This window comes from Bos mutus, chromosome 1 (genome assembly GCF_027580195.1).
Source record: "Bos mutus isolate GX-2022 chromosome 1, NWIPB_WYAK_1.1, whole genome shotgun sequence".
Lineage (NCBI taxonomy): Eukaryota > Metazoa > Chordata > Mammalia > Artiodactyla > Bovidae > Bos > Bos mutus.
Window position 1 is genome coordinate 23,940,889 of NC_091617.1, and position 27,752 is coordinate 23,968,640.

Below are 27,752 nucleotides of genomic sequence, written 5' to 3' on the forward strand. Positions count from 1 at the left end.
AATGAGAAAAAATTGAATTATGATTTTGAGCAGGTTTGGTTATAATAAAGACCATTGCTGTTTCTATCAGTCAAATAAACATTTCTTCTGTCTCAACCTTGGATTTTTCTATACAGAAATTATAGAAGTTAGGCAATTAATGTTAATACTTACATGTTAATTAAATATAGTTTTTTTTTGTAGTTTTCTTTGCCTGTTTAACTGAGCACAATAGGGAAATATTGGCTTGTTGGTAGTTTTAAAGAACCTTCTTGGGAATTCCTCATCCCCTAGTCGCTCTTCATGTTTTTATTTCGTACATTTAGGAAGTCAGCCTTGAAAAGTTCATCATTGATTTTAGTTCATTTGTAGTACTTTGATTTCAGTAACATATAAATTTCTCTTTTAAAGAACTGGCATCGGTAGTTAATATAATTAAACTACTTTTTAAGTATAAAATACTAGAGAAAGAGAGGATGTCACAGTTTGTCACACACAGTAAAAAGCATTGAATTCTTTGTGTTCATTGCATCATGAAAGTTACCAATTTCACTAACCAGTGTCAGTATTATATTTTCAACTGCTTCCTTGAATTCAGTTTATCTGAAGGAATAGCCCTGAATTCCAATCTTCTCAACCTTCTCTGGTTCTGTGCAAAAAGAAAGGAAACTGCCTTCCTGACTCTATACCCTTATCAAAAGCATTGCATTACTCTTATGCTCACATTACTCTGATGCTCAGACTGGGGAATGCCATAAGATAATGAAAGCTGAAAGTAGTTTCAAAACTAAATTTCTTTCATTTTAATTAATGGGAATTATTATTGTTACCTATTACTAATCTGATTATAATTAAGATGTGTTTATCATTTTAATTTGATTCAGGACTACTTGGATTTTACTGTAACTATTATATGGGAGTAATTATAGCCTCATACGAAATATAAAAATGATTTACTTGGATTTTAAGTCTCGAAATTTTACAACGTTCTTTGTCTTTCCCTTTCCATAAGCAAAAATTTGTAAATTCACAACCTAACAAAATCCAAGATGTCATCTTCATCTGTTATCTGTTTGTCTTGCTTTTTGTTATGCTGATCAAGATGCAGAATACTTAATTTAAATGCAAACTTATTTCTGTTTTGTTTTTTTGTTTTTTTTAATCTCTTCACAGAGTAACTGAGAGGAGACATGCAAAGCTGCTCTGAAAGACCATCAGGTCTGAACTCATGGAAGTGATAACACTAAACAGTGCAATGAACAATTTCTTTATTTATGTACTATTAAAAGAACTGTAAATGCAATGTAAAGACACAGCCACACATATCCCACAGATATTCTACTTGTGTTCTTCTCTTAAGTACACCACCCACCTTAACTCTTTCTTGTCAGGAGTATATAAAAAAGAAAGAAAACAAAGCTCGCCCTCCAGGAAGAAAAGGATTTTCCTCTGTATATAATTTCTTTTGTGCATTGCTATGCAAGCTCACTCTTTTTAGCTCTGTTCATATTATTGTCTGTTCTTATTGGTCTGTTGTACTATATGTGAATTAATAGGCTGTGGTGCCATATATTAACTTTTAATTGTGTAACTTTTATGTTTAAATTTTGCACTGCAATTTTATTTGGTGATAAGCACAAATCTCTACTCCTCGTGACATGAAGAAAAAGACTGAATGTGAAGGGAGTTTCTGTACTGTAAGCTAGGTTGGATAATGCTGGTTGTAACCAATGACGTTAGGGGGGTTTCAGTTGGGGTGTAGAAATAGGAAGATGCAAAGTAACAGTGATGTTGGCTAAGTCTTCTTTGAACATCAGGGACTGAGTCAATAATTAAAAAAAACAGAAAAGCAGTTACGTGGCTTTTACTATTGATAAGAACAGGGGTCAAAAGAAGGAAGCTGAAGTCCTAAAACTGAATAGGCATTAAAATATACAGGTAGCAATGATGTACTTAACTTGCTTTTTAAAAAAGGAAATTAAAGTTATGTTTAGAAACAACTTTACCTGTCATTGTAATTGACCTGTCTCAGAATTACAACAAGCAAAATGAAATTAGTGTGTTTCACAAGAACTGTATTTATATTACAGTTTTTTAAAAAAGCATTGTCTGAATTACCATAACTAATCTCTCCAACTCATTAAGTCAGAATATAATATGAAGTTCCCCAAGGAAACAAAATGAACTCTAGAATATCTAGCAAATAGTTAAAGAGGCAGTTTATTATTAGGACATATTTGGGCTGCTTCCAAATACAAAAACTCTTATTGCAGTATCTTGTTTCATCTTTCTAATACATGTACAGTACATGCTAGAGGATAGAGCTGCATCACTTAAATTCATGACTTTTTAAAAATAATGCAGTCTATTTGCAACTTTGTGTTTCATTTGATTAAGAAGTGAAGTTTATGCCACCAAATGTATAGCCAAATTGTAAGTGCTTAAAAAGCAGTGTTCAGAGTATGTTCAGTTCACAGTAAGTAGATTTATTGGAATAAATCTTTTATGGTTCATTCTCAGAAATTGGCTACCAACTAAAAAATCTTTGACCCATTTTGAATGAGTAAATCGAAAAGAATAATTTTAAAGAAGAACAATGCATGTTTATACACTTTTTAAATAAAACCAAACCTCATAAGTGGACATTAATAACAGTGTCCTGCCTCATTTGTTTTTACGACTTTGAGAATCAGAAGTTCCTGAACATCAGTTTTGTATCATCCAAATGAAGATGACTTTGAAATGTATATTAGCTACTGTACATGTATAGTCAATCAGTCAAGTAGAAGAGAAATTTCCTGAAATTCCTACTTGTGACATTTTTCCATGTGCTACCTACACAATTGTAAATTATATTTCTAGTTATGCTTTCTCATGTTTGTCCTATGATATGTTCAGTAGTTGGTACTTTGAAAAATATTCACTAGGATGGTTAAGATCAATTCTAAAATATGGGACCAGTTTGAACGACAGTTCATACTCCGTGCATTATTAGCTCAGTCACCAACTGTGTATCATACTGTTATAGCAAAGGGAGGAACCAGTTAAATGTTTCCATCTTTTTGTTCCCTAAGGCTGCACCAACGCAGGCAAGAGTAGAGGAACATACTGTTCTTTATGGGCCCCCTACATCTTCTTGGTCCCATGTAGTTCATTTCTACACTGAAGAGAAAAAGAATTCTGAGACACACTTATTATTCCCTTTGTCATCTTTCTACCATCAGTGCCTGAATTTTAATGCAGTTTGATTTCTCTGAGACAGAGAGACTGGGGATGATGAGACGTTTCTGTGAAGAATGAATACATACCTATATGCAACTGTAGGATGTGAAGAATTTAGTTTTTTATTTATGCAATCCCCTACTTCATCTCTTTCTATTTAAATGCAAATTTTTGTTCATTTTTCGGTTCCTTCTTTATGCTTCATGCTCCTCTATAACCCAAGTTAGCCTGAAACTTTAATTCATTACAGATACTACACAAAGACTTTTACCCCTGGTAACTGGCAGGTGTATGTGGCTAATAAAGATTTCAAAACAGAGTATGTTTATGTGGCTTCTGGAGTAATCCAGGGCATAGTATCATACCTTCAGTTCATAAAAATTAACTGTTTTGGTTAGAGTATGTCGCCTTATGATTCCTTGGAATGTTCTTTTACAATAGATCACATTCTCCGTTCAGTCTAGTTTTAGATTAATTGGCTAATATTGCACCCAAAATATTCTCCTCCTGTAGATATAAAGCAAGAAAAAATACTGTGGCTACCCATTTGAATTCAGGAAGACTACCAAAAATCAAAGCCTTTGTCACCTTGCTATACATAAAAAACTTCCAGTAAGTGTAAGTCAGAATGTCATGAGAGCTACCACGTTTTTTTTTTTTTCATTTGGAAGCCAGTTAAATGACTGGAAGTGCACAGAACTCACTCTTGTGCAGGTCTAAACAAAGGCCTGCCTAAGCTGTCAGAAGGAAGTCTAGGTAGGAGAATGTAATCTCATCTTGCCCTCACAGGCAACCCTGCTGTGTCATCATGCCCTACACGAGAATAGCTCCATTCTTAACACACATGGTCTGCATTGGGGGCAGCGGCTGAATTAGTATCCAATTCATGTATTCCTCAGTGTAGGCAAGCAGAGTGGTGCTTCCCATTCTCCAATTCTCCCCCAGGCTGAATTTAAAGTACGGGGATATGAAAACAACTGATTTCTTCATAGGATTTGAATCCAGTTCAATGGCAAATATAGGAAAATGAAGACCAGCATTTACAATAACCTGTAATCAAAGGGAAGTAAAAACATCGCAAGTTGATTTTCTCGGGGTAACAAAATATTAAATGGTGTTCTATGTCATAGCCTACTGCTCTATTTAAATATACTTTCAATGGGTTTTGAGTTGCAAGTTTGTATGAGTTTAATAGAACACCTCCAGATTTCTATTCAACAAAGTTATGTAATTGCCCGTTGACAACTTATAATACGAAGAAGCTCTAAACTATGGTTTATCTTCTCCACTGGAAAGTGATGGTGTGTCAGTATTAAAGATATGCAGAACCATAACATTCACTAATTTGTTCACCTGCTTCTGTATACTGTATTTATAGAATCACTTGACAAGAATCGGTGTAAAGCAACATGCCTTTCCACATTATCTTAGAGGTGAAGTTAACTTTTCTTTTGCTTCTCTTTGAATATGTACTTCAAAGGAAACACCATACTTTTTTAACGAAGTTCAATTTACTAATTTTTCTGATCTCATAGTTTTCAAAACCATTTATTGTGACTTTAAAGTGTTGCAAGATAAGGGATTTTGTGGCCGTGGGTAGACTTTTTATACTTTGTTTTATAGATGGATTTTTTTTTTAATTGTAGTTTGTTTAAGTCACAAAACAGCGTCCAAAATCTTAATGTGTTTCCTTTGATGTTGTTAGATCAGAAAAGAAATTGGCATAAAATTGGTTAATAGTATTGTCAAAGAATTGTGTATTGTGTACTCACTGGGAAAAAAAATAAAATATATTCACATTTCAAATTTGTAAAAAAGCCATTTATGTAAAACAGACTTGCTTGCTTTGATTTGTAGACAAATCAAAAACAGACCATTTTGTCACTTTTAGAATTCTACATTAATATTTTATGACCAAATGCATAATCTCATTTGGTTATGGATTGGGTGGTGATTAATAGAAATTGGTGTTGATGTATAGCAAGTGACTAAAAGTCACTGATGAAGAATGTTAAAAGCGTTTGAAATTATAGATCCCACTCTACAAGCACTACTTAGTGATCTGATCTTCCCCACCCATGAGGTCCTTAAGATAGATACAATATAAAGTTTTTGGCTGCAAAAGTACTTAACAAATTATTTTTAATATTTAGTTATTTTACTAAATAATTACTTTTTAAATTAAGTGTGAGAATTGGAAGAAAATGGGCATTTCTTAATTGCTTTAGAATAATTCATGAAAAATTTCTTAAGATGATGGATGTCAAACAGTTATCTCAGGGATTGGGTAGAAAAGAAAAATTCTCTTCTATTGTACTTCATAAATACTTCATTCTTTTTCACTAAGTACAATTACAGGATCAGATGCTCTCTAAAAATAAAAAGAACTTGAATTCTTTAATAATCTTAGTAATAGGAAAATTAAAAATAGAAAACTTTAATTCATTTAAAAATATTAAAAATATCCATGGAAAGTGGACAATAGATTTCAGAGATCCATTTAATTTAGGTTAGCAGTAAGATAAATAGTATTAAAATAATTAATATTACATTAATAGCAATGTATATGTGGACTTCCCTGGTGGTTCAGACAGTAAAGCGCCTGTCTACAATGCAGGAGACCTGGGTTCGATCCCTGGGTCGGGAAGATCCCCTGGAGAAGAAAATGGCAACCCACTCCAGTACTATTGCCTGGAAAATCCGATGGACAGAGGACCCTGGTAGGCTACAGTCCACGGGATCACAAAGAGTCGGACACAACTAAGCGACTTCACTTTCTTTCACTTTTCACTTTCAATGTATATGTGGATAAAGACAAAATATATCAGTTACCAATATGAAAATGGTAGTGCTTTGCTCAGTTGCATCTGACTCTTTGTGACCTGTGGACTATATAGCCTGCCAGGCTCCTTCTGTCCATGGGATTCTCCAGACAAGAATATTGGAGTGGGTTGCCATGCCCTGTTCCAGGGGATCTTCCCTACCCAGGAATCAAACCCATGTCTCCAGGGTCTCCTGTATTTCAGGCAGGTTCTTTACCCACTGAGGCACCTACAAAACAATCATTGCTCTGTTGAATCTGAGTATGCCATGGAAGCTCCTACAAATGGCAGAAGTGAAAAGTTAGCAGAAAGATTTATTAAAGTATTACACTATTCTCTCAATTATTGTACATGAGCTAGAGAAAAGGTATATCAATGGTACATGATTAAACAAATAATATTTAATGCCCTCAACTTGTGAAAATGTATTTTATCTTTTGAAGAAGAAATCAGCAGAGTTCATGCTAAATTTCACTTCATAGCAGAGATGTGAAATAAAACTTCAGTAATAGAAAACTGTCACAAGAATTCAAAAGAAAAGGCAAGTACAAATACTTGCTAAGGGTGGGATCTGGCAGGGTCAAGGGCAAGGTGGGGGATGTGGGTGTGTGCTCTGTCCTGTCCAGCTCTCAGCTCTTTGCAACTCTAATTTCTGCAGCCTGCCGGGCTCCTCTGTCCATGGAATTTTCCAGGCAAGAATAGGGGAGTGGGTTGCCATTTCCTACTCTGGGTGATTTTCCCAACTCAGGGATCGAACCTGCATCTCTTGCATCTCCTGCATTGGCAAGTGGATTCTTTACTGCTGCAACACCTGGGGAGCCCAGAGTGGAAACTGGCGGGATTTCGAGGACTCTTCAACCTGAATGAATTTAGCCTTCACCCTCAGAAGGAGTTTTTTCCAGGCCCAGGGAAAGGAACCTGATACACAAAAGTGTTGCAAAGCTGTCAGGAATCCCAGTGACAGGTGAAGAACATTTGTATGACTGTGCATTTAATTTATAAAGAACTACAAAAGTGAATTCCTTTGCAGCTTCTAGTTAACACATTTTCTCCTTCCAGCTGTCAAGCTACAAGAAATATATATATATATTATGTTCTTAATTAATAAAGGAAAAATACTTTTGTTTTATAATTCAAATAAATCACCTTTGGCTCAGGTCAGTGTCCAATTTGTAGGCTCTTGTAACAGCCCTTAGATCAGAGTACCCTTTGTCGCTAAAAAAAATGCCTTGGTGGATTCAGCTTCTAGATAGTAGACAACATTTTTTGGTCAGTTTTTTCTTATATGATATTTTTATAGACCACCGCTATGAATGATTTGTTTCTGATAAACCAGTTTGTTTTCTTTTTTTTTTTTTTTTTTTTTGGTGGGGGGAGTTATTTTTTGTTTGTGTGTTTTTGCCCTTGTTTTCTTACTCCTTCCTTTTGCAAGCAAGCATTGATATATTATGCTAAGAATTAAATATTCAGAGTAATTAAAACAGAAATAGCTTTTGCCTGCATAGATTAGTATCTCCTGTGAAGTCTGCCCCTAATCTCTAGAAAAGTATCTTTTTGATGAATGTTTTTGAACTAAAGGGAAAGAGGCACTAAGAATGGCTTTCCAAAAAATTCCTAAGCAATACAATTTGTGTTAGCTTCATTAACCTCCTCTTTGCCCCATCACTTTATCCAGTATTCTAGTTTTCCCTCAAAATAGTGTATGAAATTTTAATAGATATTTATAAAATAAAAAAGAAGAGAGATGAATGAAAACTCTATAGTTGAATATGTACAGATTTCTTTACTACTAGACTCCTTTTCAAATCTGTTCAAGGCATCTTGTGAGTTCATACTATGTGAACTCACTTTGAGAAGTACTTTCCTGGAAACTCATACTTCATTCTATCCCTAGGCTCTACATTAGTGGCCCCCAAGGCATTCATACCATGCCTTGCTGTGGTTTTTAAAAGTCAATATCAAGTCATGAGAAAGACGGATGTGAATCCCAGGTATTCTGTGAAGATGCTGCGGTTGCTGCTTAGTCACTAAGTCGTATCTGACTCTTTTGCAATACCATCAACTGTAACCCACCAGGCTTTTCTGTCTATGGGATTTCCCAGGTAAGAATACTTGAGTGGGTTGCCGTTTCCTTCTCCAGGGAATCTTACTACCCAGGGACTGAACTCATGTCTCCTGCCTTGGCAGGCGAATTGTTTACTACTGAGCCATGAGCTCAGCTACCACTGGGAAGCTCATGCTGTGGAGATAAGAAAAAATACATAGTGAGAAATTGCATGTATCCTCCCCATTTTTAATAGAGTTTCAAGTACTTAACTGATATCAATACTGAGCACTTAGGCAACAAGTAAGCTTGCAATAAGTTCCTTAGATTTTCTATATTTCTTTTGTATATCAAAGCATTAGGTTAAAATGAAAGCATGAAAATACACTCACTGTCTTCCCTTCCTTTAACTTCCAACTTTTACAAAAGGATAGTTTATTCACTTTTCACTAGGTTCTACTTCAATTGGAACTTTGGTAAAAATAATAGTGGATCACACAAGACTTACAGAGATAGCTTATAATTTGTCAATAAGACAACACAGATCTGAGTTGCACTGAAGTGTGGAAAACAGCTAGTTAGTAATGATGAAATTCAATGTAGTCAGAAAATGGATAAATATAAAAATTCAAAAGAGAAATTGAGGATTACCATTACATGAAATTTCACTGGCATTAAGTGTGAAAGAAGATAGGTTGTAAGGAAAATTAAAGTGAAATAGTGGGAGTAGGGATTTAAATGTACTTGATTAATTTTGAGTAATAGTAGATAAATGCAATCAATAGATTAGAATACCCCCGCATAGCTGATTTGAGACTAGTTGCTTATGGGTAATTGGAAATGGAATTTCCAAATTCCCATTTGGAATGGAAATTGAAGCATCTTGGAAAAGGCACAAGAGGAAAGCGACAGCTTAAGAAAAGAGATTAAAACATTTTCAATAAATGTGCAGGCATTTTTGTGTAAGTAATTATACTCCAAAGTTAAATTCGTCTCAATCAATATTGATGATGCTAATTTTTCCTAGCATTTTCATGGCATTTAAAGTATACTACAACTGTACCTAAAATGTGTAAAATACACACTCACAATATATGAAAAAGAAGCATGTGTTAAATGGCTAATATTATTTCATTCCTATTAAAATTATTTGACTATTTATTATTACAGAAATTAAAACTTTTAATGATAGCTGTAGATATTTTGGATCTGTTTAATAATATTCCAAATAAAAAGGATTATAATGCTTAAAAATGTATTTTGTAGCCAATAAATGTATTAGGAGATACACACATATTCATTATATATATATACATATATACGATTTTCAATTCAGTAGAATCTAAGATATGATGAATACACTCATGGAGTATAGAAAAGAGGAAACTTACAAAGAATATAGACATCAATACAAGGATCCCAGCCTGAACAATGCTTTACATAATTTCTCCTTCCCCTGGACAAATTATATAATCATTTATAGGTACGTATTACCTACACTCTTGTGCATTTATGTTTATATATATGCATTTTATTTGTCTATATGTAGACATGGGCTTCCTTTTATCATCTGGGTGGCTCAGATGGTAAAGAAACTGCTTGCAGTGCAGGAGACCTGAGTTCTATCCCTGGGTCAGGAAGGTCCCCTGGAGAAGAGAATGGCCACCTACTCCAGTATTTTGCCTGGAGAAACCCACTGACAGAGGAGCCTGGGGGCTAGAGTCAATGGGGTTGCAAAGAGTTGGACATGACTGAATGACTAACACTTTCACACTTTTCATGTAGATATACACTCATTTTTACATATACATTTATAATTATACATGTGTGTACATACACTTATGTACACACATATCAATAATTACATATCGTATGCATCCTATATATCATATATAATAGTATTTGTACATATATATCAAAAAATGGATATTTTCTGGTTTGAAGGACAAATGTTTTAAAATGAATAAACGTATACACAGTACTGTGCTTGGCACAATGTCATGGGGGCTGACAATGATAAATAATACTATCTCATTATAAACTAGTTGAAAGTATTAGAAGGGATGAACATTATGATAGAAGTAGAAAATTAAGCAAATGATGTAAGGCCACAAATGTTGCAGAAATCCATTTCAGGAGTTACCAGATAGGAGAGAGCACTGAGGGTTGCTATGGTTAATGAGGCTACAGTAAAGTTGCAGGATATAAAATCAACACACAGAAATCCCTTGCATTCCTATACACTAATAATGAGAAAACAGAAAGAGAAATTAAGGAAACAATTCCATTCACCATTGCAACGGAAAGAATAAAATACTTAGGAATATATCTACCTAAAGAAACTAAAGACCTATATATAGAAAACTATAAAACACTGGTGAAAGAAATCAAAGAGGACACTAACAGATGGAGAAATATACCATGTTCATGGATTGGAAGAATCAATATAGTGAAAATGAGTATACTACCCAAAGCAATTTATAGATTCAATGCAATCCCTATCAAGCTACCAACAGTATTCTTCACAGAGCTAGAACAAATAATTTCACAATTTGTATGGAAATACAAAAAACCTCGAATAGCCAAAGCAATCTTGAGAAAGAAAAATGGAACTGGGGAATCAACCTACCTGACTTCAGGCTCTACTACAAAGCCACAGTTATCAAGACAGTATGGTACTGGCACAAAGACAGAAATATAGATCAATGGAACAAAATAGAAAGCCCAGAGATAAATCCACGCACATATGGAGACCTTATCTTTGACAAAGGAGGCAAGAATATACAATGGATTAAAGACAATCTCTTTAACAAGTGGTGCTGGGAAATCTGGTCAACCACTTGTAAAAGAATGAAACTAGAACACTTTCTAACACCATACACAAAAATAAACTCAAAATGGATTAAAGATCTCAACGTAAGACCAGAAACTATAAAACTCCTAGAGGAGAACATAGGCAAAACACTCTCTGACATACATCACAGCAGGATCCTTTATGACCCCCCCCAGAATATTGGAAATAAAAGCAAAAATTAACAAATGGGACCTAATTAACCTTAAAAGCTTCTGCACATCAAAGGAAACTATTAGTAAGGTGAAAAGACAGCCTTCAGAATGGGAGAAAATAATAGCAAATGAAGCAACTGACAAACAACTAATCTCAAAAATATACAAGCAACTCCTACAGCTCAACTCCAGAAAAATAAATGACCCAATCAAAAAATGGGCCAAAGAACCAAATAGACATTTCTCCAAAGAAGACATACAGATGGCTAACAAACACATGAAAGGATGCTCAACATCACTCATTATCAAAGAAATGCAAATCAAGACCACTATGAGGTACCATTTCACACCAGTCAGAATGGCTGCGATCCAAAAGTCTACAAATAATAAATGCTGGAGAGGGTGTGGAGAAAAGGGAACCTTCTTACACTGTTGGTGGGAATGCAAACTAGTACAGCCACTATGGAGAACAGTGTGGAGATTCCTTAAAAAATTGGAAATAGAATTGCCTTATGATCCAGCAATCCCACTGCTGGGCATACACACTGAGGAAACCAGAAGGGAAAGAGACACGTGTACCCCAATGTTCATCGCAGCACTGTTTATAATAGCCAGGACATGGAAGCAACCTAGATGTCCATCAGCAGATGAATGGATAAGAAAGCAGTGGTACATATACACAATGGAGTATTACTCAGCCATTAAAAAGAATACATTTGAATCAGTTCTAATGAGGTGGATGAAACTGGAGCCTATTATACAGAGTGAAGTAAGCCAGAAGGAAAAACACCAATACAGTATACTAACACATATATATGGAATTTAGAAAGATGGTAACAATAACCCAGTGTACGAGACAGCAAAAGAGACACTGATGTATAGAACAGTCTTATGGACTCTGTGGGAGAGGGAGAGGGTGGGAAGATTTGGGAGAAGGACATTGAAACACGTAAAATATCATGTAAGAAACGAGATGCCAGTCCAGGTTCGATGCACGATACTGGATGCTTGGGGCTAGTGCACTGGGACGACCCAGAGGGATGGTATGGGGAGGGAGGAGGGAGGAGAGTTCAGGATGGGGAACACATGTATACCTGTGGCGGATTCATTTTGATATTTGGCAAAACTAAGACAATTATGTAAAGTTTAAAAATAAAATTAAAAAAAAAAAAGAAAAGAGAAAATGAACATGAAAAAAAAAAAAAAAAAAACGGATAGAGTTTGGCCTTAAATGGGAAGAATTGATAGAGGATCACCTGGAGGAGAGGAAGCAGATACAATGCAGTCTCTGGCCTACAGGAAACTGCAGTCTCATGAGAGAAGCAGTGAATTGAAGCAATATTTCCAAACGATGGAATCCAAGATCTGATCAGTACATGCAGTGTTATAGTGAGGTTATGAAAGGGCGCCTAACTCAGATTCTAAGGGTCATGCCAGACCTTCCAGGCTAAGTATGCCCCGGAGAGTCTCTATTCCTCCCAAACAAAAGTGTTAAATCAGGGCTTCATTTTCCCTCTGCAAAAGCACATCCTTCTTTTTCCATTTGGGAGAGGTAAGGACATCTCACCCCCAAAGGAGACTTGTGCTTTTGTAAATGGGAAAATTCAATTTTATCTTTAAATTCTACATATCTAAACGTGCCATGCATGTAATAAGTTTCCAAATAAAGAATGTTATATAAGCCTAAATCTATAAACTAAAACAATACCATAATTATAACAGAGTGTGAAATATTCCCACTTAGAAAGTTGTGCAGTTTCATGTAAACAACAACAGGAAATACCAGGCAGAAACAGAATGAGACCAATTATGAGGAACACAGTCCCAAATGGAGCAGAGCAACTTTCCACACATGTGCAATTGAAGGCAGCGGAGCCAAACCAGACCCCAGGGCTCAAATAGAAACTTCATTAGGGAAAATTCAGAACAATACGCGATGCTGAAATATCTGCTACAATAATCTGCCTGAGGACCAACCACAAAAGGAACACAAACAAATCAAGCTATATCCTGGCAAGAATAGATGAATGAAAACAAAGATAATTATGTGCAATAAAACTTTAGTAGGGAAAAATGGACTTGAAAGCAAATCGTGGTCCTCCTGCTTTACCATCCTCCCATTCAGCCTTCCCCCAGGATCCTAATGAGTTGTTGATTATCTCTTATTAAAGACCAACAACAGAAAAACTCGGAAACATGAAAAATAATTAGAGCATAAGACTAAGTATGGATAATTATGAAATGGCAAAATATAATTAATCACCGATTCCCTGCAAATGTCTCTTCTAAAGTGACTCCATAATATTAAAATGCACAAGAACTTTAATTTTGTACAACCCACACACTTTCATGAACACACACACACAAATGGCAAATAGAGCTATCTGCCGACCAAATTCAGTTGCTATGAGATTTTGAGGAAACAGTCAACATACTCTTGAATGTGAGTTTGCTAGATTAACTCCCCAGACATAAACTATACCCGCTCAACCCTTTATTTGCTCTCTTTCTCTAGTTATAGCTTGGCCTCAGGGGTTTCAAGTTTTGTATGTTTAAATTTAGTACTATTAGAAATTATCTTTCCCTTGAAAACATAGAGATTTATTTTCCAGTCCATCTGAGATTTGAGAGGGGGTTTCTAAATAAATATTGTGAGTTATTTAAAAATGTACGACGCTGAAACATCATATCTTATGCCCCTTTTGTAACTTGTAGTTTCTGTCACATTATGTCAGTTTCTGTTACATCATGTTATTTAGTCGCATGTCTGACTCTTTGTGACCCCATGATCCGCCAGGCTCCTCTGTCCATGGGATTCTCCAGGTAAGAATACTGGAGTGCGTTGTCAGTTCCTTCTCCAGCGGATCTTCCTGACCCGGACATCAAACCCGGGTCTCCCGCATTGCAGGCAGATTCTTTACCATCTGAGCCACCAAGGGTCTGACACAACACTAAATTAGAAGGCTGCCTAAAGTGATTTGACTATACTAGAACCCACTGAATTATTTTACCACATTAAGTAAAATAGTATTACGACTTTTCATGTAAAAGCATTCATTTTATTTGACTAAATAACCTACTTATTACCTCCCCCAAGCTGTTGGTAAATCTCATTTTTTTTCCTCCAAAAAAAAAAAATAAATAAATAACCTACTTATGAAATTAAAGTCTAAACATATTGCAAAATAAGCTGATTAGTAGTGGAAACAGAATATAAGGCAGCAAAGATGTATTTAGAAACCACTAGGCACATGACTGTTGAGTAGTCAAGTTTGGGGCTTAAACTCACTTCAGAGGAGCAAAACTTAACACTTTATTTTACCTCTTTATGTCAAAGTAAATAACATGATATTCCTCTGAAGAGACAAACATATTTATTCTGCTAAAATCTCAAGCAAGCAAAAATGTACTAGGAGATTTTTAAAATATATATATAAATGGTGGGTAAGAAAGTAGAACTATCTTCAATTGCAGCTTTACAAAAGTCAGAGAACTATTTCTCAAATAGATCATTTTTTAATATAAACCCTTTATAAAAGCAGAGGATTGAAGTCACAGTAAATATTACCTTATCCAAAGCAATTTTATTGGTGGTGTTAAAGTGTAGGCAGTAGACCAATATTTTGTACCTGGAGAGGTCAATCCACTTAAGCAACATATACTTAGGGAGCAAGAAGAGTCAATACTTTGCTGTGAGAAGATTCTTGCATTGTCTTCAGCATTTAGCAAATGCCTGAATGCTGCATTATGTGGGAGAAATTGTCATTGAACATAAAATGATTCCTGCATGTGCTAGCATGAAAGGTAATAAAGAAATTCAGCTATGCTGTGGAATACATACTGTAATTCATTGAGCCCACCAGAAGTCACCCAGTAAACGTATGGACCATCATAAGCAACTCATAAGTTAAACCACTGAATCTTAGGTTCTCTATACAGATGTTGATGATTGTGATAAACAAATTGGTTTTAATACTGTCTACTGACCAAACAATGCACAACCTAAAAGTTGAGAGTTATGTTTTATTCAGCAGACGTCCTTAGGACTTCAAGCCCGGGAGGCAGCATCTCAGGTAATCCTAAGAAAACCGCTTCAAGGAGCAAGTGGGGGAAACAGATATAGATTTTTAAAAATGCACAACATGAGAGTTGCAAGTTAAGTTCTCTTTGGGGCAAAATGAGGACTGCTTCCTGGGAGACAGCATCTCAGCTATGAGGAGCTGCTCGAAAGAGGCAGTATGGAAAGATCAGTATATGTGATTTTTGGTGAAGGGGGAATACATGCAATCAGCACATATTTTCCCAGAAGGCTTCTACTAGTCTCTTTTCTAGTCACAAGGAACAGTGTCACCATGAAGGATTTAGTATTTGTCTAGATATGGGGTGATACAAGAATTGGGCTCATAAAATTGACTCCTGAAAATGCCCAAATATCTGAAGACCTTGTCCTGCCAGTTATTACCAGAGCTTAGAATGCCTCATTTCTGCTCTCCACCCTGACTCCTTTTGGGGATGTTGAACATTAACAGCTGCAGCAGCACATGATTTAACCCTTGTAGAGGTAGATATGGAGAAGGAAATGGCAACCCACTCCAGTATTCTTGCCTAGAGAATCCCGTGGACAGAGGAGCCTGGTGGGCTGCTGTCCATGGGGTCGCACAGAGTCAGACACGACTGAAGCGACTTAGCAGCAGCAGCAGCAGCAGAGGTACAAAGGTAGATGGCAAGTGCCAATTTGTAGTTGAAATAGAATCTATAGCAGTTTTTGCAACAACACCAGGTAGTGGGAACAAAAGATTGCTGTTAATAAAAGAAAGCCAGATATCTCAAGTTGAGGAGTTTAACCCTTTTCTACATATGGGAAGATGCGAGGATCTGGGCTCACTGAAATCACACCTTGGAGAGGTACCTCAGCTCCTGGGGGCCAGTATCTTACTGTGCTTTGAGACAGGCTGGAACCTGGGAAACTTTGCTACAGTGCTTGCACTTGGACAAATGTCTTCTTGAGCAAAAACTATACAAAGAAACTGTGAGAGACTAAAAATAACTGTGTACATGAGCAGTTGGGACAAATTAGGGACAATACAAAAAGATCAAAAACCTATTATACAGAGTGAAGTAAGCCAGAAGGAAAAACACCAATACAGTATACTAACACATATATATGGAATTTAGAAAGATGGTAGCGATAACCCTGTATGCGAGAGACACAGATATATAGAACAGTCTTTTGGACTCTGTGGGAGAGGGAGAGGGTGGGATGATTTGGGAGAGTGGCATTGAAACGTATAATATCATATATGAAACGAATCGCCTGCCGGTCCAGGTTCGATGCATGATACAGGATGCTCAGGGCTGGTGCACTGGGATGACCCAGAGGGATGGTATGAGGAGGGAGGTGGGAGCGGGGTTCAGGATGGGGAACATGTGTACACCCGTGGCAGATTCACGTTGATGTATGGCAAAACCAATACAATATTGTAAAGTAATTAACCTCCAATTAAAATAAATACATTTATATTTAAAAAAACAAAAACAAAAAGACCAAAAACCCAACTGCCACTTCTGAAGAGGATAGCAGAAAAAATAGTGTGTTGGAAGCAAAAGCAGGGTCCTGTGCATGTACCCACACTCAACATTACCAAAGGGGTGAGCAAACCACCTAAGCCACCCCTCTGGCCTGACTCCTGAACACATCCATACCCTCACCGGATATAAGTAACCAGCTTGACCCCCTCCTCTAGAATAAAGGGAAACTCAACTGTTTTTTCTCTTTTTCTGCTGCAGTAGGAGCCCCAACAAAGCCTTGCCTGAGTTTCCTGTCTGACCTTTTATCAATTTCTATTGATTAAGGAAGGCTGAGAACCCTGGTTGGTAACATTTTCTCATCCTGAGTCTTCCCGGGGTGCGCCTCTGGGGGTGCAGCGGGTGAAGGATTGGGGTGGCTGTGACAGTTGACTGCTAGTTGCTGGGCATTCTTTGTTTCCTTCCCGAGTTCCCTCAAAGCTCTTCATCATGGCAGCTTCCATATGATGGCTGATGACATTTTTTGTTTACTGATATGGCAGGGAATATTTTATTTCTCAGTACAGTGACTGCTCAGTGGAAGCTAGGACAAATTGGGCAACAGGTTTTAAGCATATTAATATTTCAATTCTCATTTTCTTATTTACATTGATAATATGATATGTGTTAATTTTTTCCTAATTGTTGATCCAAAATGTTAAGGTTCATGTTAAAGACAGGAGTAAATTAAAAGGAAAAATAGTTTTATTTTTAAATTTTTCAGTAGACTACCCCCTGTGTATTAGTTAATGCTTTTGGATGCAAGAAACAGAATATTCCCCAAAGGAAATGGTTTAAAAATATAGACTTAATATAACTTAACAAGCTGCCAGTGGGTAAATAGTTACAGAGTAGTTGCAGTGAATGAGTTGGCAACAAAATAAATGTAATTAGTTTTGGAATAATCTTCCCAAATCCTACCCACTGTTTCTAATTAAATTTGTTCAAGAGAAAAATGGCATGGAGTTAAAAGCTTTGCTCAGAATGACTTTTTTCACTTAAGGATATGGTTAAACAAAGGAGAATTACCTGTGATGTTAATTATTTTGTAAGAAATCATGATTCTGAAAAAGACCAATGGAAAGGGGTATCTTTTAAGTTTTAGGTGAATAATCCAACATTTTAGAAAAAATGGTGTTACTAGGCTCCCAGATGGGATGGGAAAAGAATAATAATAATAAAACATGCTTCCCTGGTGGTTTAGACAGTAAAGAATCTGTCTGCAATGCAGAAGATGCAGGTTCGATCCCTGGGTCAGGAAGATCCCCTGGAGAAGAAAATGGCAAACCACTCCAGTATTCTTGCCTGGAAAATCCAATGGACAGAGGATCCTGGTGGATTACAGTCTATGGGGTCGCAAAGAGCTGGACATGTCTAAGTGACTAACACTTTTTTTTTTTTTATTATGGATAATCAACTGGTTCTCAAAGTATCTTTCTAGTTAGTACCCTGGGGGCTCTCAAGACACTCTCAGAAAGATTATGAAGTCAACACTATTTTTATAGTAATAGTAAGATTTTATTTTTCACGGGGTTGATGTTGCAAAGGTAAAGATGGATGAAACTGCTATTCCTTCAGCAGAAATCAAGTTAGTAGCACCAAATTGTACTATTGGTCATTGTGTTTTTTAGTATACCCATTGTATTAGTTTGCAAGGGCTACCTTAACAAGGTATTACAGACTAAGTGGCTTACAAAACAGAAATTTATCTCCTCACAGTTCTGGAGACTAGACAACCAAGATCAAAGTGTTGGTAGGCTTGCTTTCTTCTGAGGCCGCTCTCCTTGGCTTATAGACAAGTGACTTCTTCTTGTGTCTTTACATGGTCTTTCCTCTGTGTTTTATATCCTCTTCTTATATGGACATCAGTCATATTGAATTAGGGTCCTTCCTAAAGCGCTCATATTAAATTAATAACTTTTTCAAAAACCCTATCTCCAATACAGTCACATTCTGACATACTGGAGTTTAGAAATTCAACATATGAATAGGAAGGGGACAGAATTCAGCCCATAATATTCACCATCATACCCAATTAAAAACTAAGAATATTTTGCTGAAGAGGTAAAAAGTATTAATTTTATTAAATCTCAATCCCTGAGTATATGTCTTTTTAATATTCTGTGCTATTAGTAGATGGGAAGTACCTATAAAAGACTTATGCTCCACACCAATGTATAATTCTGAATCCCAGATAAAACACATGTGGGACTGAACTAGCCACTTTTATAAGCAGAACATGTTTACTTAAAATAAGTACTAACAGTACAATGGAATACTGCTCAGTCATAAAAAGTTACAAAATAATGCCATTTGCAGCAACATGGATGCAATAGAGATTATGATGCTAAGTGAGGTAAGTCAGAAAGACAAATAACATGATATCAATTATATGTGGAATCTAAAATATGGCACAAATGAATATATCTAAAAATAGAAACAGACTCACAGAGCTAGAGATCAGACTTGTGGTTCCCAAGAGGAGTGGGGGAGAGAGGGGAATGGCCTGGAAACTGGAGGTCGGTAGTTTAGAGTGGCTAAACTACAAAGTCCTAATGTATAGCATAGGGAGCTATATCTAATCTCCTGGGATAAGAGATGTTAATTTTTTCCAAGAAGAATGCAATGCATGAATGTAAAACTGAGTCACTTTGCTGTATAGCAAAGATTCACACAATGTTGCAAATCAACTATAGTTCAATTTAAAAAGAGAGGGAATGTAAAGTAAGTACTAAGAGACAAATAATAGCTATTCAGATGTAAGTACTTGACAGACTAAGGGAAAAAAAAAAGAAAATGAAGTGAGCCTGACACTTCAAGCAAAATATGAGTGTATTATTAATGATAAAATCTGAGCTCTCAAACAAAAATCAGAATTTTTCCAAATGTGTATGTGCCATAGTGATTTTGACAACTTTCTAATACATAAAGGCTTTTCTGGTAAGACTGGTAATGATATTGATATGTATTATTTTTTTAATATTACATGATGAAGTGAGTAAACAATTAAATGATCTACAAGACTTGATGGGTCAATATCTTTCAGTTGGCCAATGCATGATATTTAAAATCTTGTATAGATAAAAGATTTATACAAAGTGTATGATAGGCTAATGGATTTTAATATAACAAAGTTTTAAAAGTTCACTAATACAGTTTCAAATTTCTCATTGTGACTTAATCTTAGAAAATTCCACTTGTCAAGTTTTACATAGAATCAAAAGAGGAATAATCATCATTATCTGAAAAGACTATTAAAATACTCTTTCCTTTTCTGACTACATATGTGTATAAGGCAGGCAACAAAAACAACATATCTCAACAAAATCATGGATGTGTATGTGAAAATCTAACAGTTTTCTATCAATAAACAAAAATGTTATGTAAAGTGCTTACTATTGTTATTTAAAATATATTAACATATTTTATCAATTAATTAAATTTCAAATACAGTAAGTATCCATAGTTATAGCCCACAAAAACAAAAATTTTTGAATTGTCTAAACTTTTGGTGTAGAACAGCTTTCTAGTAAGACTACCTGCAATGATGAAGGTGTCCGATATTTGTTGTGTCCAATGTGTCGTATCCAATACAGTTATATGTAGCTCTTGAGCTCTTGAATTGTGTTAGCACAATTGAGAAACTAAATTTTTATTTTATTTAATTTCAATGTACGTAGTGGATGTGGCTTGTGGCCATCTACTGGTTAGTATAGGGATAAAGCACCCTGAAACTAATGACATGGAGAACCACTGGAATAAACCATTGTGGGAGTTTCTAATTCATTCTCTAATTCAATTATGCTTGTTGTGTTGCTCTGACAATTTTATATGTCAACTTGAGTGGGCTGGCCTGTCTGACTCTATGTGATCCCATAGACTCTAACCTTCCTCTGTCTGTGAAATTCTCCAGGCAAGAATCCTGGAGTGGGTAGCCATTCCCTTCTTCAGGGGATCTTCCCCACCCAGGAATTGAACCCTGGTCTCTGGCGTTGCAGACAGATACTTTACTATCTGAGCCACCACAGAAGCCCTGCCTGGGCTAAGCGATGCCCAGATAGCTAGTAAAAGACCATTTTGAATGAAGTGTGTCTCTGAGGGTATTTCTGGATGAAGTTATCACTTGAATCAGTAGACAGAGTAAACAAGATTGCCTTCACCACTATGAGTGGGTATCATCTAATCCACTGAGGGCCTGAATAGAACAGAAAGCTAGACAGAAGGTGAATTCACTTTCTCTGCTTGAGGTGAGGCACCGTTTCTCCTTTTCTTGTTTATTGGTACTTCCGGTTTTCAGACTTCCGGCTTAGACTTGAACTACACCCATGACGTCCAGGTTCTCAAGACTTCTGATTCATATTGAATTTTACCACCAGCATTACTGTTTCTTGAGCTGCAGATGACAAATTATGGTACTTCTTAGCTTCCAAAACAACATGAGCCAATTCCTTGAATAAATCTCTCATATCTCTGCATTTATGTATCTATATCATCTGTGTATTGTATTGTTTCTGTTTCTCTGGCAATCCTTGACTAATATAGCAGTGGGCTTCCCTGGTAGCTCAGTGGCAAAGAACCTGCCTGCCAAGCAGGAGACTCAGGTTCGATCCCTGGGTTGGGAAGATACTCCAGAGAAAGAAATGGCAACCCACTCCAATATTCTTGCCGGGGGAAATCCCATGAACAGAGAAGCCTGGTGGCCTTAAGAGTCCTTGGGTAACAAAAAAGTTGGGCATGAGTTAGTGACTACACAACTACAACAACACGATAGAGTATGTTCCCGTGATGGGCTTCTGCCATTAGAGAGCAGGACCAGTTACACAATTTGTAGGGCCTAAAGCAAATGTGAATTACTGAATGCCACTGAACTCGTCACTATGCTGTCATGTCTGACTCTTCAGCACCCCCATGGACTGTGGCCTGCTTGGCTCCTCTATCTGTGGAATTTTCAAGGCAAGAAAACAGGTTGCCACTGAACTATGCACATACATATGCAAAATTCAGGGAATTCCTTGGTGGTCCTGTGGTTGGGACTTACTGCTTTCACTGCCGGGTGAAATTTCAATCCCTGATAGGGGAACTAGGATCCTGCAAAGCTGTACAACAAGGCCAAAAAATATAAAAAGACAAGATTCAAATTATGTATAATTTACAACAATTAAAAAACTTATCAATAATATTAAAATGATTACAGCAGAGTCTTAGACAAAATATTGGTCCTCTTGAGCGTGGGGCCTTTTGTGCCTGCATATATTGCATGCCCATGAAGTTGACCTTGTTAAATAGGAGATAAACCCTTGTAATATTAAGGCATTAGGATTTTGGTGTTATTATCACATCGTAATTGAACATATCCTGACTAATAAAGAAATGAAGAAGGTTTAACAGAAGAAGTGACTTCCTAAGCTAATATCTAAAGATATTAGGAATTAGCCAAGTGAACAGAAGAGAAGAATACTCAAGGAGAAGAAATTACATATGCTAATACCATTTCTCAGGAGACATCATGACAGACACAGTACCTGCTCTTGTTGTTCAGTTGCCTGTCGTGTCCAGCTCTGCAAACCCATGGACTGCAGCATGCCAGGACTCTCTGTCCCTCATCATCTCCCAAAGTTTGCCCAAGCTCATGCCTACAGCATTGGTGATGCCATCCAGCCATCTCATCCTCTGATGCCCTCGATTCCTTCTGCCCTCAACCTTTCCCAACATCAGGGACTTTTCCATTGAGTCAGCTGTTCACATCGGATGACCAAAATACCAGAGTTTCAACTTCAGCATCAGTCCTTCCAAGGAGTATTTTGGGTTGATTTCCTTTAAGATTGACTGGTTTGATCTCCCTACTGTCCAAGGGACTCTCAAGAGTCTTCTCCAGGACCAAAGTTTGAAGGCACCAATTCTTCAGCATTCTGCCTTCTTTATGGTCCAGCTCTCACAACCATATGTGACCACTGGGAAGATCACAGCCTTGACTACACTGACCTTTGTTGGCAGAGTAGTGTCTCTGCTTTTCAACACACTGTCTAGAAGCAATTGACTTCTGATTTCATGGCTGCAGTCACCATCTGCAGTGATTTTAGAGCCCAAGAAGAGGAAATTTGTCATTACTTCCACCTTTTCCCCTTCTATGTGCCATAAAGTAATGGGGCCAGTTGCCATTTTCTTATTTATTTATTTGTTTTTAAAATTTAGTTTTAAGCTGGCTGTTTCACTCTTCTCCTTCATCCCCATAAAGAGGCTCTTTAGTTCTTCTTCACTCTCTGCCATGAGTGGTATCATCCACGTATCTGAGGTTGTTGATATTTCTCCCGCCTATCTTGATTCAAACATGCAACTCATCCAGTCCAGCATTTCTCATGATGTGCTTGGCATATAGGTTAAACAAACAGGATGACCGCAGACAGCCCTGTCATACTCCTTTCTCAATCTTGAACCAATCAGTTATTCTGTACAGGGTTCTAACTGGTGCTTCTTGACCCACATACAGGTTTCTCAGGAGACAGGTAAGATGGACTGGTATTCTCATCTCTTTAAGAGCTTTCCCCTGTTTGTTATGATCCACACACTCAAAGGCTATACCATAGTTGATGATACAGAGGTAGATGTTTTCCTGGAATTCCCTTGCTTTCTCTATGATCCAGGGAAAGTTGACAATGTGATTTCTGGTTCTTCTGCTTTTTCTAAACCCAGCTTGGACATCTGGAAGCTCTTGGTTAGCATAATGCTGAAGCCTAGCATGTAGGATTTTAAGCATGGCCTTACTAGCATGGGCTGCTGCTGCTGCTGCTGCTAAGTCGCTTCAGTCCTGTCTGATTCTGTGCGATCCCATAGACGGCAGCCCACTAGGCTTCCCCATCCCTGGGATTCTCCAGGCAAGAACACTGGAGTGGGTTGCCATTTCCTTCTCCAGTGCATGAAAGTGAAAAGTGAAAGTGAAGTTGCTCAGTTGTTTCCAACACTAGCGACCACATGGATTGCAGCCTACCAGGCTCCTCTGTCCATGGGATTTTCCAGGCAAAAGTACTGGAGTGGGGTGCCATTGCCTTCTCCGACTAGCACGGGAGATGAGTGCAATTATCCAATGGTTAGCACATTCTTTGGTACTACCCTTCTTGGGAATTGGGATGAGGATTGACCTTTTCCAGAGATACCCTATTTGTTGGATATTTCTATTTGTTCCTCCAAAATACTCTTCACCATCCAGCTTTCTGCCTCAGGAGTTAATCTGAATGCCATGCTAAGTCACTTCAGTTGTGTCTGACTCTTTGCGACACCATGGACTGCAACCTGCCAGGCTCCTCTGTCCATGGGATTCTCCAGGCAAGAATACTGGATTGGATTGCCATGCCCTCCTCCAGGGGATCTTCCTGACCCAGAGATCAAACCCGCATCTCTTAAGTCTCCTACTTGGCAAGCAATTTCTTTACCACTATGCCACATGGGAAAGTGATCTGATAGGCTGCAACAGTGGATTCCCTTATCTCTGGCTTATACTTTTTTAGTTTTTGGCCAGTGGGGCTCCCTATCCAAAAACAAACTAACTAACTAAAGGGAGGATAAGAAGTCAAGATATTCATTTTTCTGACTCCCTCTCTGTGGGGTTACCTCAGGCGATGTCTTTTCACAAAAGATCTTGTTTTCTCTCAAGTCTTTTCTCTTTTTTTTTTTTTTTATATTGAGAAAATAATTTATTTAATTGTAAATCAGGAATTTTATTTTAGTTTTTTAACATTGAACTATTGATTTTTGAGTTTGTCCATTTGGATTTTAAATTTAAGTGAATTAAAAAAAAATCAAGCTCCTTTCAAAGGGAAACTTCATTCCTTTTCTCTGATCTTTGAAGAAATGTCATTTCTTTGCTTTCAGACTTAAACCATGAACTTTCCCTAGTCCAGACTGGATCCCCCAAAAATTGAATTATACAGAAGCAATGAAATCTCTTTTCCAGTTTTCGTAAATATTCTTGTCTCACAATATCTTTGGTCCTAAGGACAGTAGCACTTTGGGAGTGTGGTTTTAATCATACATTTATAAATAGTTCACTTATTGAGAACTTTTGAGTTCTCTTGTTTTAAAAGTTGTCATATTGTTTGCACTTGGGTCCAGTAATGATGATGCCATTATCAGAGAACACAAGGATGTGTACAGTTTGAGATGTGGTTAGAGGCAGTGTACAGTCCAGCCAATCCAGATTCATGTGGATTATTTTTTTTTAACTTTACAATATTGTATTGGTTTTGCCATATATCAACATGAATCCACCACAGGTATACACGTGTTCCCCATCCTGAACCCTCCTCCCTCCTCCCTCCCCATACCATCCCTCTGGGTCGTCCCAGTGCACCAGCCCCAAGCATCCAGTATTGTGCATCAAACCTGGACTGGCGACTCGTTTCATATGTGATATTATACATGTTTCAAAGCCATTCTCCCAAATCATCCCACCCTCTCCCTCTTCCAGAGAGTCCAAAAGACTGTTCTATACATCAGATATTTTAAGCAGTGTTGTTTATCATTTCTAAGAAGGAATTTGTTTATTTATGGCTGTGTTGGGTCTTCATTGTTACACATGGGTTTTCTCTAGTTGTGGTGAATAGGGTCTTCTCTCTAGTTTTGTGTTTGGGCTTCTCCTTGCAGTGGCTTCTCTTGTTGAGGAGCACAGGTTCTAGGGCTTGCTGGCTTCCGCAGTTGTGGCACACAGGCTTAGCTGCTTGCAGTACATGGAATCTTCCTGGACCAGGGATCAAACCAGTATTCCCTGCAATGGCAGGCAGATTCTTAACCACTGGACCACCAAGGAAGTCCTGTTCATAATTTTTTAATTTAAGCCACTGGCATACATGTTGGGGGCAAGCTATAAACGTAGGGACACTTGATAACTTGATAACTTGATAACTACTAGTACATAGTCTGTTTTAAGCAAACAAGAACATAGACTCAGGCTCAGTGGGTATACTACCCTTGGGCCCTACATGGTTAAACCCATTTTTTTCTATAAAGTCAAGCACAAGACTAGTGTCATTACTCTGTAGAGATTAATTACAGTAGATATGAGTAAGCAAATAATGTAACCAATTCAGAGCCTTATCTACAGGAGAACAAAAGTGTATAATCAGTCTAAAAAGACAACCCTGGAGGTAAGAAAGCACATGTTTTTAAGTTTTAATCATCTCCAAACTATAAGTAATTACCCGTAATTTCAGGGTGAGTCTTAATTGCATTACCTGGTTTATAATTTTCTCACTCTACAAAGAAATGCACATTATACTTATTTTATAGTTAGAAAAAGAATTATTAAAGCTACCAGTGGAGCTGTAGGTTTATACCTCATTGTGGTTAATAATGCTATCTAGTTAGAATACTCTAAATAGCAATTTAGTCATACTATCTATTTCTGTCCAATCATGCCTATTTACTAAGCCCAAGAAATATGTCTCTTTTTGGTCAGGTTTGTGTTTTAGGCTTCCCCAGTGGCTCAGACATTAAAGAATCTGTCTAGCAATGCAAGAGACTTGGGTTCGATCCCTGGGTCAGGAAGATCTCCTGGAGGAGGGCATGGCAACCCATTCCAGTATTCTTGGCTGGAGAATCCCATAGACAGAGGAGCCTGGTGGGCTACAGTCCATAGGGTTGCAAAGAGTTGGACATGACAGAAGCAACTTAGTACGCGTGCACACGTTTTAGAAAAAGATGCTTATTGTATACCGTCTTGATAGGAACTGAATCGTGCTGCCTCTTCAATGCCTTCCCGCAGATCACATATTGAAGCTCTAGCTCCCACTGTGACTGTAACCAAAGGTAAGACCTTTAGGAGATTACTGTTGTCCAGTTGCTAAGTCATGTCTGACTCTTTGGGACCCCATGGGCTACAGCACACCAGACAACTAAGGTTAAATAAGATCATTTGGGTTGGTCTCTAATCTGATATGATTTCTGGTCTTATAATAAGAGGAAGAGCTCTCTCTTTCTCTCTCCACACGCTGCAGAGGAAAGTCCACGTGAGGATGCAGGAAGAAGGGGATTGTCTGCAAGCCAGGAAGAGAGCTATCACAATGGACCACATCTACCAGCACCTTGATCTGGGACTTCTAGTCTTGAGAACTAAGAAAATAAATTCCTTTGATTTAATCCATACTGCTGTTGCTAAATCGTTTCAGTAGTGTCTGACTCTGTGCGACCCCATAGATGGCGGCCCACCAGGCTCCCCTGTTCCTGAGATTCTCCAGGCAAGAACACTGGAGTGGGTTGCCATTTCCTTCTCCAATGCATGAAAGTGAAAAGTGAAAGTGAAATCACTCAGTCGTGTCCACCTCTTAGTGACCCCATGGACTGCAGCCCACTAGGCTCCTCCATCCATGGGATTTTCCAGGCAAGAGTTCTGGAGTGAGTTGCCATTGCCTTCTCCATAATCCATACTAGCTTGTGGTATTTGTTATAACAGCCTGAGCTGGCTGATACAAACTTCATTGTAAAACTATAGATAATAGAAAAAGAAAAATAATTCCTGTTTCCCCTACCTTAATACACCCTATGTAACTTTTGTCTTAAAAGCAAACTGGATCCATATTAGTTTGGGTCAGAAGCCTGGACTGGGGAGATAGAAGCATGAATAAAATAATGTCGTGCCCTGGCACTGCTCTGCTCTCCTGTTTTTAAATCCAGATGGCTAATGGTGCTACCACAGGACTCTCTTGAAGACTATTGCTATCATATGAATCACTTGGCAGTAACTTTCTTCCCCTTCACCAGTTGCCAGGGCAACTCAAGTATTTATTGCTGTCTTTTTGCTTCTACGAGTTCCCTTTGCTACATTTTCTGAGTTTACTGAGATATGTTTATAGGAAGCACTATGTGTGTGGCGGGGGTGGGGGAGGGGTATTGCTTATATATATATAAGACATTCTTTTTCATGTGCACTAATCTGACACGTTTGTTTTATCCCCCAATATAACTAGTGGACCACTGACCATCTTTGGACATGTAAATTCTTTAGCAGAAGTAGATCTGAACTTCACTGTACTTCCTAGGATTATGCATGGACTTTCAGGGCACGTGGCCTGCTAGGACTCTGAGATAGGGTATAAATAATCACTGGGAAATGATAATTCCCACTT

At 37.5% G+C, this 27,752-nt stretch overlaps 1 protein-coding gene across 8 annotated transcripts in view; it reads left to right on the forward strand.

Annotated features, from left to right (window-relative positions):
- ROBO2 (roundabout guidance receptor 2) overlaps positions 1–5,017 on the forward strand; it is a 665,412-nt gene extending 660,395 nt beyond the window's left edge. For 5 of the 8 annotated variants that reach the window (XM_070367751.1, XM_070367755.1, XM_070367758.1 and 2 more), the window contains one exon: positions 1,153–5,017. In XM_070367751.1, the coding sequence (XP_070223852.1) occupies positions 1,153–1,154 (2 nt within the window). In that variant the 3' untranslated portion in view covers positions 1,155–5,017. The remainder of the gene's footprint in view (positions 1–1,152) is intronic. The other 3 variants (XM_070367778.1, XM_070367781.1, XM_070367791.1) reach the window with 1 other exon arrangement.
- Positions 5,018–27,752: the final 22,735 nt, after the last annotated feature.